The sequence below is a fragment of the Pristis pectinata genome, chromosome 11, assembly GCF_009764475.1.
Source record: "Pristis pectinata isolate sPriPec2 chromosome 11, sPriPec2.1.pri, whole genome shotgun sequence".
Lineage (NCBI taxonomy): Eukaryota > Metazoa > Chordata > Chondrichthyes > Rhinopristiformes > Pristidae > Pristis > Pristis pectinata.
Window position 1 is genome coordinate 15,813,442 of NC_067415.1, and position 16,994 is coordinate 15,830,435.

The following is a 16,994-nucleotide window of genomic DNA, read 5'->3' on the forward strand; positions in this document are numbered from 1 at the left end:
CTATATTTTGCACATAGTATCCAAGTGCTAAGAAAAATCAACGAGGTGATTAAAGCACAATCAAGCTTTAGTTTCGGTGCAACCTACTGAACGAGCAGCTCAAAAATGTCAATGGTCAGTAGGAAATTGAGAAATAGGAGCAGTAGTATACTGCCATTCAGTTTTGTCATAGCTGGTAACACCAACCTAACGTAATTTTCCATCTAGTCACTGTATCTTTTGATTCTCATACAAATGCTGTAACGTTTTAAAAATTCAACAGTCTCATCCTTGAATATACTCGGGGGAAGAGTCTCGGGAAGAGAATTACAAGCGTCCATAGCCTCCTGAATGAATACATTTTCATCACCTTAGTCCTAATTTGTTAAAATTTGTGAAGAATATTTTCACATTGGATTATTAGATCTGTAAAGTTACTTCTTGAGTGCTGAGTTGTCTCTTTTCAGTATATTTGCGGAAAAAGGTATTCCTGAAAATAACATGCTTCTGAAATAGATGATTATGCTTGCAAGATGGATCCTTCTGCATTTTATGGATTTGATGTCCATTCTCTTGTCCAATATAAGCCAGAGTGAGCTTAGATTGCAATTTTCCCTGGCTAGCTAGCTTCTGTGATCTGGTCATTGTGACATTGTGGAGCCAGACAGGCAGGGAACAACAGCAAGGTTGAAGCTTCCTGCTACAGAGATAAGCTATGAGAAAACAATTTGATCAAGAAAAGCACGATTCATTTCCAAGACTCTAATCTGAGAGGACCTATAAATGCACACAAAACATGCAATAGCATGAGAAAAAATAAGCTGGAGGTCCTGTGCAGAACTCCTAGATAATGGCAGGGCAGGTTATTAAAGCCCAGGGCCCTGTGTGTGTTTTAGTAGCATCATTGAGTAGAAAATCTTGGATGTTATTGTAAACCTTTATAAACCACCAGTTAGACCTCAGCTGTAATATTGTGTTCAACACTGAACGCCATACTTTAGGAATCATGTCAAAGCCCTGAAGAAGGCTTTAGAAGAATTATTGTGGGAATGACAGACTCTAGTTAAGCAAAGAAACTGGAGAAACTAGGATTGACCTTAAGTCACAGATGCTTAAGGAGAGGCATAGTCCAACAAGTCATGAGAACTGGGAACAGGAGAAGCTCATTAAGACCTTCAGACTTTGTCCATCATCCATCAAGATCATGCTGATCTAACCAGAAATGTTATTTTTTTCTTAGATCAGGTGTAGGGACAGCTTAGCTGCTAAACATCCCAGGTAAGGGAGGGCGGAACTGAGAGGATATTCATTTCATACTTGAGGAACAATTCTTGATGGTAATCATTCTGTACCTTATTTACTTTAAGAATATTCTACATGTTGTGCTCACACTGGAATGAGGTACAAAAGCTCCAAAATTGACCTGGTCTAAAATGAAATAAAAACAGACAATGCTGGAAACACTGAACAGGTCAAGCCACATTCATGGGTAGAGAAACCGGGCCAAGTGTTTTGGATCAAAGTCCCTTTGTCAGTTCTGATTCCCACGAAGGGTCTTCAATCTGAAACATCAGCTCTGTTTCTCTTTCCAGAACTGTTGCCTGACTTGAGTATCTCCAGCATTTCCTGTTGTTATTTCAGATTTCCTCACCTGCACTTTTTTCTTTTAAATCACACCTAGAATGTTGAGGTTTTTCTGAGAAGTCATGAGTGGGTAACTGGTTCCACTGGCATGCATGTTGGAAATTGGTTTATTATTGTCACGTGTACCATGATACACTGGAAAACTTTGTTTTGCATGCCATCCGTACAGATCATTCCAAACGAGGTCATACAAAGGGAAAAGCAATAACAAAAAGCAATAAAAAGAATATATGGTTACATTTACAGAGAAATTGTAGTGCAGGTAGACAATAAGGTGCAAGGGCCACAACAAGATAAATCGAGAGAAGAGGAGTTAGTCTTTATCGAACAAGAGGTCCATTGAAGAGTGTTGTAACAGTGGGATAGAAGCTGTCCTTGAGTCTCGCTTTCAAGCTTTTGTATCTTCTGCCCAATGGAAGGGGGGAGAAGAGAGAATAACCAGGATGGGAGGGGCCTTTGATTATGTTGGCTGCTTTCCTGAGGCAGCGGGAAGTATAGACAGAGTCCATTGGAGGGGAGGCTGTTTTTTGTGATAGACTGGGCTTTGTTCACAACTCTCTGTGATATCTTGCAATCGTGGGCAGAGCAGTTGCCTTACCAAGCCATAATGCATCTGGATAGGGTCTTGCTTTAAGACAATTGACAATATATTGAAGTGAAATTGAAGGGATTTTTTTTAAGTTGTTATGATCAGGAAAACTGCCTAGAAGGTTGGTGAAAACAGAAAGCAGAACAAAATCAAAGTACAATAGCACATCCAGTCACCAAGGTGCCAAAGTTGTCCACAGAACAATAAAAGGGAATCGAATATATACTTGAAAAGAATAAGTTTGCAAGGCTCTGTGGAGAAAGTATAGGTTGGCATCTAATTATAAATCCCTTTCAAAAACCTGCCTCAGGCATTATGGGCCTAGTTGCCTCCCCCGTTGCTGTATTATTCTGTGTTTACATCTATTGTAGTATAACTGCTCTGCCAAAGATAGACCATTTGCTCTTGTTGTGGTCATTTTAAATACTCAGTGTTCATCGATCCACAGAGGCATCCACCACAGAAATGGCCCACATACCCATTCACACTAAACCTACATTAATCCCATTCTGTTCTCCCCACATTCCCAACAACTTGCCTGATGTTGAACAACATCTGGGGAATTTAAAATGCCATTGTTGCAAATAGCAGCATGGAATAATCAGGAATGATGTCAGAAAACATGCTGGCATGTATTGGTGTATCATCTCCTGCAGGGAAAGGTAGCAACAAAGGATTAAAACCAAGCATCAAATCCAGGAGGGACAGGAGGAAAATACTGTTTTAAATCAGCAAAATTCACCCTTCCATTTGTTTGATTTTTGTTTAATATGGAGCTAACGTAAGAATATTTTTTTTCCACAAATAGCCAAGAGGTTGGCCATGTACCAAGACCTTGACTCAGAGGATGAAGAATGTATGTCCAAATCAGGAACAATACCAAGGTGCGATAGCACATCCAGTCACCAGAGTGCCAAAGTTGTCCACAGAACCCAAAGCACGAAGTCTCATCGTCGGACTGGCAGCAGAGCAGAGGCTAAGAGGGCCAGCATCCTGTCCAAGCACACTGCTTTCAGCAGCCCCATGGTTAGTAAGCACAATGTGCAGTCAGAGGTTCCTGAGGGATTTCTAACGTTAACCAGAAGTCATCAGGTTCTGGCTCCAGCACTTGAGCATGTACTCCAGACTAACGTTTAGATGCAACATTAAAACTTGAGACAGCCCTGCCTATTCAGGTGGTAACACGACACTAGTCAAGGGTAGACTAAGTTCAGCAAAGAATCTATCCAATATTTATTAGGAATCAGGCAATTCTGAGTTCACTGGTCACTTAACTCGCTTACTGGTTAAGAAGGTTTCTGTGCAAATTGGCTGGTAGTTCTATTTCAGTGCTTAACATGAATGGTAATCCACAAGCAAAATGCTGCAGATGCTGGCAATCTGAAAATAAAAACGGAGAATGCTGGAAATGCACAGCAGATCAAACAGCATCTGTGGAGAATGAAAAACAGTTAATGTTTCAGGGGGATAACTTTTCATCAGAAATGTTTCTGTGGAGTATTTTCTGTTTTTACTTAACAAGAATGAGCTCGACCATGGGGAAAATTTACAGATTGCAGCTTATTAAAGGCGTAAGTAACACCAATGGAAGATGTTGACAAAATGCAGGGAGTCTTTACTAAACTTGGAGAATATGTAAATAACAAATGAATTTCAGTCTGGAATAGCATGAGGAAGCATCTTAAGATAAGATATCAATTAGTCACATGTACATCGAAACACACAGTGAAATGCATCGTTTGTGTAGAGTGTTCTGGGGGCAGCCCGCAAGTGTCGCCACGCTTCCGGCGCCAACATAGCGTGCCCACAACTTCCTAACCCTAACCCCTACGTCTTTGGAATGTGGGAGGAAACCAGAGCACCCGGAGGAAACCCACGCAGTCACGGAGAGAACATACAAACTCCTAACAGACAGCGGCCAGAATTGAACCCGGGTCTCTGGTGTTGTAATAGCGTTACGCTAGCCACCACACTACCGTGCCACCGAAGGGAAAATTAAAGAGGCTATAACTGCTTGGGTAATTGGAGGCCAGTTGAAATTGAGAAGCAGGGAAGATGCAAACGAGGTACATCAGGATTTAATGCCAGAACTGAGAGGGTTCATATTAAAGGAAAGACTAAACTAGCTAGGACTTTTTCTGGAGGAGAGAGAAAGCAGAGAAACCACTCAACAGAGATGTTTTAGATATCGAGAGGGTTGGATGAGAAATGCTGGCTGATAAATGGGCTGGCCTCGATGTTCAAGCAGTCCCACAATGATAAACAAGACTGGCTCTCAACTAGGCAATATCCTGACAACTTGCCAAGGTGTGGTGTTACATAAAGTCCACAGCAAGCGAAAGGCTGTTTGGCCCAGCTGCTCTGTACTCACCCCCGTAGCATATTCTTCCATTCCTTTCCATGTTCTTATCTATTTTCACTGAACACACTCTATTTCCTAATAGAACTGAATTTAAAGCACTCTGTGAGGAAGAGAAATCCCTACAAAATTTTTGTTTTAGTGATTATTGTATAAGTATGGGTCCTATTTTTGGAAAGTGTGGAAATATTTCTCATATGTCATCTTTTCTTATGACACAAAGACATTCTGCCCATTGAGTCTTTGCTGGTTCTCAGAGTACACCCATTACCATTCACCACTTGTTTTCCTGCAATCTGTTCTCTCTTCCATACCCACCAAATCCCCCACCATCCACCCACCTACACCGGGCAGTCATTTACAGTAGCCATTTAACCTACCAGCATGCCTTTGGGTTGTGGGAGCAAACCCATGTGATCATACATTGACCAGTGCAAAGGGGATGTAGCCTTGCTGACATTAATCTTCCACTCTGAATTTTATTTATCTCTAGGAAAAAGATATCACACCTGACCCTCAACTGTTGGAAAAGGTGAATGAATGTGCCAGTCAGCTGGAAGTTTTGAGACAACGTAGCCAACCATTAAGCCAGTTGACCCCTGAACTATCTGACATCATTGACTTTTTTATAGCACTGACTGTTTGTAACACTGTGATGGTTTCATCCCCGAACCAGCCGAGACACAAGGGTCGAGTCCGCTTTGAGCTCAAGTCTCCAGTCAAGTCGTTAGAAGATTTCATCAAAAGGTTTACCCCCAGTCGCCTCACCTCGGGCTCCAACAACAGCAGCTCCTCCAGTCTTTCCACAAGTAAATCTCTGCACAGAATCTCCTCCACCACCTTGGCCTCTCCTGCCTCAGATGCTGCCTCCACTAGGATGGGTGAAGAGTTTGGCAGATCCCCCCAGCGGGAGAAGAATGAAAATGGCTTTTGGGCGGAGAGCACAATAGCCGAGGGAAAGGACGGAGAGCTGCGCTACGAGGCCGAGAGCCCAGACGAGGCTGCCCTTGTTTACGCAGCCAAGGCCTACAACTGCGCCCTCGTCGAGCGACTCCCAGAGCAGGTGACTGTGGCGCTGCCTTATGTGGGCAAGTTGGCCTTTGAACTCTTGCACACGCTGGGGTTCGATGCCACAAGGAAGCGGATGTCAGTGGTGGTGCGGCACCCTCTGACCGATGAGATTGTTGTTTACACTAAAGGAGCAGACTCTGCCATCATGGACCTCCTCCAGCAGCCACCCACAGGTAAGGAACTGTTCATGCTTTGCCAGAAGCTTCGTGCAGATAGTATTACTCTCAGCAGAATTGCTGTTAAACAGCATGCTGTTGCATTGTGAGCAGGTTTCAGAAGAACGGCATGGTATGCTCTTCTCCCAACGTCACATCACTCTTTGTAACACTACTGGGGGGGTAAACCACATCCAACACTTGTTTAGCCCACCAGGAATAGGGGAGGTCCAATTTCTAGGCAGTCTCTGGTTGCCTCATAGCTCCAGAGGCCCAGGTTCAATCCTGATCTTTGAGTTGATTACATTGGCCTTCATTAGTCGGGGGATTGAGTTCAAGAGCCTTGAGATTATGTTGCAGCTCTATAGAACTCTGGTCAGGCCACACTTGGAGTATTGTGTTCAGTTCTGGTTGCCTCATTATAGGAAGGATGTGGAAGCTTTAGAGAGGGTGCAGAGGAGATTTACCAGGATGCTGCCTGGATTGGAGAGCATGTCTAATGAGGATAAGTTGAGTGAACTGGGGCTTTTCTCTTTTGGAGTGAAGGAGGATGAGAGGTGACTTGATAGAGGTGTACCAGATGATAAGAGGCGTAGATCGAGTGGACAGACAGGGCAATAATGGCTAATACAAGGGGACATAATTTTAAGGTGATTGGAGGAAGGTATAAGGGGGAATGTCAGGGCTAAGTTTTTTTACACAGAGTGGTGGGTGTGTGGAACGCACTGCTGGCAGAGGTTGTGGGGGCAGATACATTAGGGACATTTAAGAGATTCTTAGACACATGAATGATAGAGAAATGGGGAGCTGTGTGGGAGGGAAGGGTTAGATAGATCTTAGAGCAGGATAAAATGTCGGCACAACATTGTAAGCCAAAGGGCCTGTACTGTGCTGGAGTGTTCTAGTTTCTATGTTCTATTAATTTATTGTCTTGTACACCAGGGTGCAATGAAATTCCTTGTTTGCATGAAGTTCATAGAGTAAACAGAATACATAGTAATAATAAGTGCAACAATGAGCAGAATGGTGCAAAGATTGGTAATGGGTTTACTGTGTACCAAGATACAGTGAAAAACTTTGCCATAAATACAGATTATGTCAAAGCGTTAGTAAATCAAGGTAGTACAAAGGAAAAACAATTACAGAATGCAGTTTGTAGTGTTACAGTTACAAAGGAAGTGCAGTGTAGTTAAACAGTAAGGGCTATGATGAGGTAGACTTTGAGGTCAAGAGTTCATCTTTATCGTACAAGAGATCCCTACGAGAGTCTTATAACTGTGGGATAGAAGCTGTTCTTGATCCTGATGGTTCTCCTTCGAGCTTGTGTAGGTGGCTGGCTGGAGAATCGGAGGACGTGGGTGGAAAAAAAATGGGATTAGGGTAGGACAGTCTGGCCTCTGCAAGACAGAGGTCTGAGAGCTGCTGTCCAGAGAGCTGCGCCTCTGAACGCACAGCTCTCCACTCTCTCTGCACCAACCCCAACCTCGCCACCAAATCCGCAGACAAGGGCGGTGCCGTTGTAGTCTGGCGGACTGACTTCGACCTCGCAGAGGCCAGACCGCAGCTCTTGGACACTTCCTCTTACTCACCCCTAAAACGGGACCCGACCAGGGATCATCAGGCCACTGTCTCCCGCACCATCACTGACCTCATCACCTCCCCTCTACAGCCTCCAAACTCCTTGTTTCCCAATCCTGCACTGCCCGTTTCTACCTCCTACCAAGGTTCACAAACGATTCCCCAGTAGGTCCATTGTTTCTGCCTGCTCCTGCCCCACTGAACTTGTATCCTCATTACCTTGACTCCATTTTGTCCCCCTTGGTTTAGTCCCTTCCCACCTACATCTGTGACATATTGCATGCTCTCCATCATTTCAACAACTTTCAGCTCCCCAGCTCCGACCGCCTCATTTTCACCATGTGCATCTAGTCCCTGTACACTTCCATCCCCCATAAGGAAGGCCTCAGGGCTCTCCATTTCTTTCTGGATAACAGACCCAACCGGTTCCCCTCCACCGCCACCCTCCTCCATCTGGCAGAACTGGTGCTCTCCCTCAACAACTTCTCTTTCGGCTCCTCCCACTTTCTCCAGACCAAAGGTGTAGCCATGGGCTCTTACATGGGCCCCAACTATGCCTGCCTTTTCATCGGCTACGTGGAACAGTCCATTTTCCAAGGCTATACTGGTAAAAAAAAAACCCCACCTCATTCTCTGCTGCATTGGTTTCCTGCACCCACGCTGAGCTTGTCAACTTTATCAACTTTGTCTCTGACTTCCACCCTGCCCTCAAATTCACTTGGTCCATCTCCGACACCTCTCTCTCCTTTCTTGGTCTCTCTGTCTCCATCTCAGGGGACAGATTATCCACTGACATCTACAAACCCACTGGATCCCACAGTTACCTCGACTACACCTCTTCCCACCCTATCACTTGCAAGGACGCAATTTCCTTTTCTTGGTTCCTCCGTTTCCGCCACATCTGTTCCCATGATGAGGCTTTCCACTCCAGGACGTCTGACATGTCCTCCTTTTTCAGAAAATGGGGGTTCCGCCCACCCACCACTGTTGTCGATGGAGCCCTCACCCACATCTCTTCTATTTCCCGCACATCTGCCCTCACCCTTTCACCCACCCCTCCCAGGCATAACAGAGAAAGAGCTCCCCTAATCCTCGCCTACCACCCCAGCAGCCTGTGCATCCGACATATTCTCTGCAACCTCCACCATTTCCAACGGGATCCCACCACCAGGGCACATTTTCCCCTCCCCTCCCATCTTCGCTTTCCATAGGGATCATGCTCTCCACAACTCCCTTGTCCTCTTGTCTCTCCCCACCAATTTTCCCCCCTCCAGGCACTTATCCCTGCAAACGGGTTAAGTGTTACACCTGCCCCTTCACCTCCTCCCTCACCGTCACTCAGAGCCCTAGACAGTCCTTGCAGGTGAGGCAGTCCCTTCACATGTGAATCTATTGGTGTCATTTATTGCATCTGATGCCTCCTCTACATCAGTGAGACCGAACGCAGATTGGGGGACCGCTTTGTCGAGCATCTTTGCTCCAGCCAGTATCTCCCAGTGGCCATCCATTTTAATTCCACTTCTCATTCCCGCACCAACATGTTTGTCCACGGCCTCCCCTACTGCCAGGTTGAGGCTAGACGCAGATTACAGGAACAACACCTCGTATTCTGCCTCAGTAGCCTTCAACCTGATGGCATCAACGTAGGTCTCTCTAACTTCCGGTAACCACCCCCCTCTCTCCCTTCCCTCTTTTTCTCTTCCTGATCCCACTGGTCCCTGTCACCCTATCTCTTCCCTCCCCCACCCTGTCCATCTGCCCATCACCCACACATGCCTCCCACTGGTTCCCCTCCCCACCTCCTTCCCTTTATCCCATGGTTTGCCGTCTTCTCCTATAAGATTCCATCTTCTTCAGCCCTTTGTCACTTCCACCTATGACCTCCCAGCTTCTTACATCATTCCCACTCTACCCCTCCCTCACCTGCCCATCACCCCCCTCACCCGGGTCCACCTATCACCCACCAGCTCTTGCTCCACCCCTTCCCCCTCTACCTTTTTATACTGGCTATCTCAACTCTTTCTTTCCAGTCCTGATGAAGGGTCTCGACCTGAAACGTCAACTGTCCATTTCCCTCCATCGATGCTGCCTCACCTGCTAAGTTCCTCCAGCATTTTGTGTGTCGCTTCAAATTTCCAGCACCTGCAGTCTCTTCTGTCTCTAGAGTTTCTCCAAGTATTAAGCGCTGCACTATTACAAAATATTCATGAACGTTCTCTCAAGTGTTCAATTTTTGCAGCTACTTTGTACTTGGATTGTTTTCCTGATTTCCAAGTAATAGCAAACTAGGGCAACATTTGGAAATACAGTGCTAATGTTCTGCGTACTAACTGGATAATAGGGGCTTACCCTTGTTAAAATCCAAAAGGTTCTGAGAGGAATTGATGGGGTGGATATTGAGAGGATGTTTGCTCAAGCTGGAGAGTGGAGCTAGGAGGCATAGACTCACGTTAAGGACTGAACCAAGAATTTAGGAGAAATTTATAGGCACAGAGTGGTTGTAACTAGGGAAGGTAACAATGTTATTTATTTATTGCTAGGGGAATTGACCACAAAAGCAGAGAGCAAATGAAAATGTTTTAAAAAACTGAGTCATAGAGCTGTACAGCATGGAAACATGCTCTTCGGCACAACTCATCTGTGCCAACCAAGTAGCCTAACTGAGCTAGTTCCATTTGCTGCATTTGGCCCATATCCCTCTGAACCTTTCCTATCCATGTACCTGTCCAAGTGCCTTTTAAATGTCATAATTGTACCCGTCCCTACCACTTCCTCTGGAAGCTTGTCCCATATACTCACTACGTTCTGTGTGGCGGAAAAAGTTGCCCCTCAGGTCCCTTATAAGTCATTCCCCTCGCACTTTAAACCTATGCCCTTTAGTTTCACTCTCCCCTACCCTGCAGATGCTGGGGAGAGAGAGAAAATAAAACATGCAGGAGGGGTCTTGACAGGGTGAATGTGTAGAGGATGCTTGAATGGAATTCTGTTCCTCAGAGAGCTTTTAATGCTCAATCAGTGAATATGTTCAAGACAGATATCATCGGATATCAAGGAAAATAAGGAAATTAGAGGCAGGAAAGTAGATTAAAGGCAGAGCATGACTGATGGGGCAAATATAGGCAGAGTGCAATACAAAAGGTAAGATTATTAAAAATGGCAAAAAGGCCAGTTCATATGCTTTGTATCTTAGTGTATAAAGCATTCACAGTAAAGTGGATGGAGTATTGGCACAAATTAAGGTGAACGGGTGTGATCTGATGGCCGTGCCAGAGGATTGGAAAATTATTAATGTGACAGCAGTATTCAAAAATAGAGGGAGACAAAAAGTGGCTGATTAGTCTAACAATTATTGTTGGACATGTGTTAAAATCAATCAATAGGGAAATATTAGCAGCACATTTGGAAAATCATAATCTAACCAAGTGGAGTCAACGTGGCTTCATGAAGGGGAATCTTGCCTGGCAAAGTTTTTTTGAGGAAGTATGGACAAGAGTAGATAGAGGGGAACCAGTAGGTGTTTTCAGAGGGTGTTTGACAAGGTATTTCATGAAAGCTTAAGTCACAAGGTAAGAACCCATGGTGTCGGAGGTAACATTGGCGCTTAAAGAGGCAAGAAGCAGCAAGTAGGGACAAGGGGGGTATTTTTACGTTTGGTGGCCGTGACCAGTGGGTACATAAGGGTCAGTGCTGAGACCACAACGTTACACAATGATTTGGAGGAAGGAAGTGACTGTCCAGTGTCCAGACTTGCAGATGACACAAAAATAGCTGGGAAGGCAAGAGGAGGATGCAGACAGTTTACAGAGAAAGGTTAGGTAGGTGGGAAGAAGGCTGGCAAATGGAGATGTGTTAAAATGTGAAATAGTTTAGTTTAGAAGGACAACCAAATAATTTTGTTTAAGTGGAGAAGCTGCAGAAAGCTGCAGCATCAGGGATTTGAGGTGTTCCCTTTAAAAAAAACAGCTGGCACACAGTTGCAGCAGATCATAGGGAAGGCTAATGGAGTCTTGGGCCATATTTCAAGGAGGTTAGAGTACAAAAGTAGGGAAGTATTACTGTACAGAGCAGTAATGAGATCACATCTAGACCATTGCAAACAACGTTGGCACCCGCCCTTTAAGGAAAAATATTATTTTCTTGGAGATGGTTCAGAGAAGATTCACTAAGATGATCCTGGATATTGTTGGATTTGACTGTTTTAAGTAGTTTTTTTTAACATGTATAGTGTTTAATACACCTTAAGTGGCTGCACAAGGAATGGCTGCTTCCTAGCTTACTGGTTCGTCCATCAGGTGAATATGTGTTTTCTCATTGGTTGGTTTTGCCACAGGTTTTCTGATTGGACTATTGTTAGCTAAGGAGTACCTCTTACCTCGGGTATAAAAGGTGTTGGTTTTTGTTAATCACTCTCTTGCCTCTATCTCCCTCTTGCTCACATCCCTCGCCTGACCCTAGAACATCTTTAGTTCCTTTCGCCTCGGCTCACCTCCCAGTAGTAAAGCTAGTGCCATGTGCTCTGTGACTGTTTCTTTGTTTTAAACTTTTCCAGTAAAACTTGTGAAGCACCAGGTTGTTTTCAACTCATTCTTGGACTCCTGAAAGAACCTATGGATTCGAAAGTAACCGGATCCGACAATATGGAGGGGTTATTCTACAAGGAATGGTTAAACAGTTCACTTTTCCACTTACTGAAGTTTAGAAGAATAGGAAGCAATCTTACTGATCTCCTTAAGGGACTAAGCAGACTGAGAGAATGTTTCTTCTTTAGAGAGAATCTAGAACCAAAGCACATGGTCTCAGGATAAGGGGACGTCCAGGAGAGAGAATTTATTCTCTCAAAAGCTGTGAGTCTTTAGTGCTCTTTGCAACAGAGTTGGGGCAGAGCCTTTATATATGTATATTTAAGGCTGAGATAGATTTCTAATCAGGGAGGGAATTATTTCTAATCAGGATAACTTTTATATGAGGAATAGACAGGAATTTGGACTGCAGCATTGTCAGATCAGCCATGATCCCCCTCACTGAGTGATGGCACAGGCTCGAGGGGCTGAATGGCCTTCTCTGGTTGATGGACTTATGTCAAATACCATCAGCTTAATGCAGTCTTGAGCTTAAAGAACCAGGTTTATATTGCACTTGAGGTGACTGTAGCAGGAAACACAGAACGCAAATTGTATTCACTGTCCTAATTTTAAAAAGTCATCATTTCTGAATGGCCTTTTCAAAATGTGGAATAGTACATTTACTGATTAATTTCCCACAGTATTTTTCCAGAGGAATGGAGATAAGATCTCTGACATAGACCTCTGCATCAGAAGTGGAGTTCAAAAATAACACAGCCACAAGAAAAATACTTTGTTCATTGGAACTTTGCATATCTGAACAGGAAATAGTCAAGTGGGCGGTTTATTTTATATGAATTGAGGAACATCTGACTGTCAAATCCTGTCCCCACCTACATCATAATTCTAGTCATGTAGCAGAGAGACTGATTACGTTGAGTAATCTTGATGGAAGAAACTCCTTTTACCAAAAACCTTTGTTTTCTGTGTGAGTTCTTAATAACTAGCAGAGAAATAGGAGCAGGAGTAGGCCATCTAGCCCGTCGAGCCTGCTTCGCCATTCAATAAGATCATGGCTGATCTGGCAGTGGACTCAAATCCTCCTACCTGCCTTTCCCCCATAACCCTTAATTCCCCTTCTATGCAAAAATTTTTTTATGTCTTAAATATATTTAATGAGGTAGCCTCTACTGCTTCCCTGGGCAGAGAATTCCACAGATTCACAACTCTCTGGGAAAAGAAGCTCCTCCTCATCTCCATCCTAAATCTACTCCCCCGAATCTTGAGGTTATGTCCCCTAGTTCCAGTCTCACCTACCAGTGGAAACAACCTTCCTGCCTCTGTGTTATCTATCCCTTTCATAATTTTATATGTTTCTATAAGATCTCCTCTCATTCTTCTGAATTCCAGTGAGTATAGTCCCAGGCGACTCGATCTCTCCTCGTTGGTTAACTCCCTCATCCCCAGAATCAACCCAGTGAACCTCCTCTGCACCGCCTCCAAAGCCAGTATATCTTTTCTCAAGTAGGGAGACCAGAACTGCACGCAGTACTCGAGGTGCAGCCTCACCAGTACTCTTGCCAGCAATTCGAAGGAGTTTGTTTTGGATTACAAGTAAATGCACAGAGCATTAGATTTTCATCCAGTGTATATTGTGGAAGCAGTGGTGGCTGTTGTGTTGATGTGAGGTTACCAAGTTGCAGAATGGACCTCTACTTTCTATGTTGGTTGATCTCCATCCCGTAATCTGGACTCTGGTCCTGGTAGAATGTTTCATTTCCTGCAGAATCATCTTCCTTTCAAACATTATCCCTGAATTTTTCCATGCCTCCACTTTATCTCTTTTGAGGCCTTCCTTAAAATCCATCTCTTCGAGCAAGCTTTTAGTTTAATATCTCCTTTGTCCCAGTGGCCATTTTTGAATTTCCTCATCGGTAAAGCACTTTAGATGTTTCTGTGTGAAAGGTGCTGCTTTAGTGCAAGGTGTTGGCTCGTCCTTCCTTTTGATACTGTGCTCCTGACCTCTCCCTTCTCCACCCCAGTGGTACCTATAGTTCTCCAGTTAAGTCAACCCTGTTGGCCTCTTGATCCCAAACCTTTCAGCATGGCTTATATTAACAAGCACTAGAGGGTAGCACTGGGTGACTTGCCTCTGTTTTATTTCCCACTCCTGACAGATGTTAGGAAATCCCCACATGACAGGAGTTTTTATTTCCAAGTACTTGGACATCAGGCAGTTTTGCACAGGCACCTTAGCCTTTGAGTCACTGACTGTTCTCTGGCTCATTCCGCTGATTATTTAAAGCTGCCCTGTTTAGTTTCTTGCATTCTTCCTCAATAAGTCTCCAATTCCGTGTGTCTACATAAAGTCATACTGAGATATAGCACAGAAATTTGCCCTTCACCCCATCAGTTCTATGCTATCAACCACACATTCACACCAAGCCTACATTACTCCCATCTCTAATTTTCTTCATATTCTCATCAAGTCACCTCCACACTGGGGGCATTTTATAGCAGCCAACTAACCTGCCAACCTACATGTCTTTGGGATGCGGGGAGAAGCCAGAGCACCTGGAAGAAACCCACACCGTCACAGGCAGAAGACAGCACCCGAGGTCAGGATTGAACCTGGGTCTCTGGTGCTGTGAGGCAGCGACTCTGTTTGCTGCTCCACTGTGCTGCCCAAATCTGCAAAGTTCTAAGTTGTATTTCCCATTCCTGAACTATTTTCCTCAGGAGAAGACCTATAATGTCTACTTTTCCAAATCTTGCATGAGCATAATGTACAGTCTGCAATTCTGACGTTGCGTCACTGGATTAGAAATGCACAGGCCAAACACATGCTCCAGTTCAGTTCAAGAAACCTGGACCTAAAAGACTAATATCAGTAATCATGACAGTGAAACTACCAGATTATCTTAAAAACCCAACCAGTTTCACCTGTGTCATTTAGTCAAAGGACTCTGCTGTTCTAACCCACATGTTACTCCAGATTTAGAACATAGAACAGTACAGCACGTAACAGGCCCTTTGGCCCACAATGTTGTGCCAACGTAGCTAATCCCTCCTCCTACAGAATGCCCATATCCCTCCATTTTCCTCTCATTCATGTGCCCATCCAAGCCCCTCTTAAAAGCCCCCAATGAATTTGCCTCGACCACCCTATCTGGCAATGCATTCCAGGCATCCTACTCTCTGAGTAAAAAAACGTACCCCTCACGTCTGTTCTGAACCTACCCCCTCTCACCTTAAATGCATGCCCTCTGCAATTACTCTTAACTGCCCTCTGCGATGACTCAACAAGCCACTCAGGGCAGTAAGGAACGGGCAATATCGCTGCATTGCAGGAGATATATAAGTTGTAGCCATTTCCGCACAGTCAGTGCACTTGGTTAGCGGCAGAAGAGGGAAATAAAACATTGAAAAGTGAATTTTTCTGGAAGGTGAAGGAAAACTGCCTTAAAAGTTTCCTGGTCATAGAAATAAGACGAGAGGCCCACATAGAACCTACAGTGTCAGATGGTGGTCTGACTGGTAACTTGTAATATACAGAGTAGAAATTGGTAATTAATTTTAGACACGGTAATGTCTCTCAGGTTAATGCATTGAGGAAGCTGACAAAGTGATTCTTGCATCCTTCCAATAATGACACCGACTGCAGTTTCTAATTTTGTAAAGTGCTACCTGTGCCAGTGGATGTACCGAGTTTGAGACCGAAACCTGCAAACTATCATAGGCACCAAAAACAAATGGCCTATGGGAGTTTAGCCAGCTCTGGGAATGAATTCTTCATTAAAATTTCTGTCGGCAAGATTATTCATTTTCCTCAGTCAATGCCATAAAGTAAACCTCCCTCCCACTTTCCTTCATAACAGCAGAATTGGTTTGAGATTTGTGTGCAACCTTTTGTCATTGGGTGACAGTAACATTGAATAGAGAATCCTCATCTTTTTTTCCTTGGTAGTAGATGAATTCCTATGTCTGCTGCCCAGTGAGGATAATGAATGTGTATACATCATGCTTCGTTCCTAACCCTGTATTCCTGAGCCTGACCCTGGAATGAATCGTCACAGCCCTTCAAGGTTTTTTCTTCTAGCAATAATGCTTATACAGTGCAACGTCACTCGAGGTTTCTGTGCCATCGGCTAAGCTGGAAAATGTGAAGGCCTTCATCAGTGAAGTCACCATGGTGACTTCAAACTTTCTGAACATAATTATTACTACACAGGAAGAGGCTGCTCAGCTCATCAAGTCTGCACCACTCTGATTGCTTAAGAGTCCCTGCATACTGGAGGGTGCATAGGAACTGCCCCAGCCCGTCTGCACTTCCTGGGAAATTGTGATTTATTGAAAGCACTAACAACTTCCAGCCTTATGAGACTGTCTGAAATGTCTATGTGTACAGTTGTCAATAGCAACAGTGATCGGAAGCTTGTCATGCATTGTCTGTCCATCATTATTCCTTTCAGCAGAATGGATCTGTACATTTTTTTTGTATCACAGCTTAGGGGTGAAACCACTTCCTCAGAATTAAGGAGTGTGAGAGTGTGATGGCACTGGTTTCTGGTCTTTGGATGCCTGGGTGATTGGGAATGCTGTAGGAAACAAATTAAACATGTGCTTCTTCCCCAAATGATGCACTGTTGCACTTCTAGAGTCACGGAAGAGATCTCTATTAATGACATGTACATAGAAACACACAGTGAAATACATCTTTTTGCGTAGAGTGTCCTGGGGGCAGCCTGCAAGTGTCGCCACGCTTCCGGCGCCAACATAGCATGCCCACAACATCCTGACCCGTACGCCTTTGAAATGTGGGAGGAAACCAGAGCACCCGGAGGAAATCCACGCAGACACGGGGAGAACGTACAAACTCCTTACAGACAGTGGCTGGATTTGAACCCTGGTCGCCGGCACTGTAAAGCATTACGCTAACTGCTACACTACCGTGCCTGCCCATTACAGGCCCTTCGGCTCACAGAGTCTGTGCTGTCCATTAACCACCAATGTACACTAACCTATATTAATCCAATTTCATTAATTTGCCCCACTTT

General features: G+C 44.4%; 1 protein-coding gene across 1 annotated transcript in view; it reads left to right on the top strand.

Moving 5' to 3' along the window:
- atp10a (ATPase phospholipid transporting 10A) overlaps positions 1–16,994 on the top strand; it is a 147,981-nt gene that overhangs the window by 85,515 nt on the left and 45,472 nt on the right. Inside the window, exons 8-9 of the mRNA XM_052026516.1 lie at positions 3,021–3,238; positions 5,065–5,815. Of these exons, the coding sequence (XP_051882476.1) occupies positions 3,021–3,238; positions 5,065–5,815 (969 nt within the window). The remainder of the gene's footprint in view (positions 1–3,020; positions 3,239–5,064; positions 5,816–16,994) is intronic.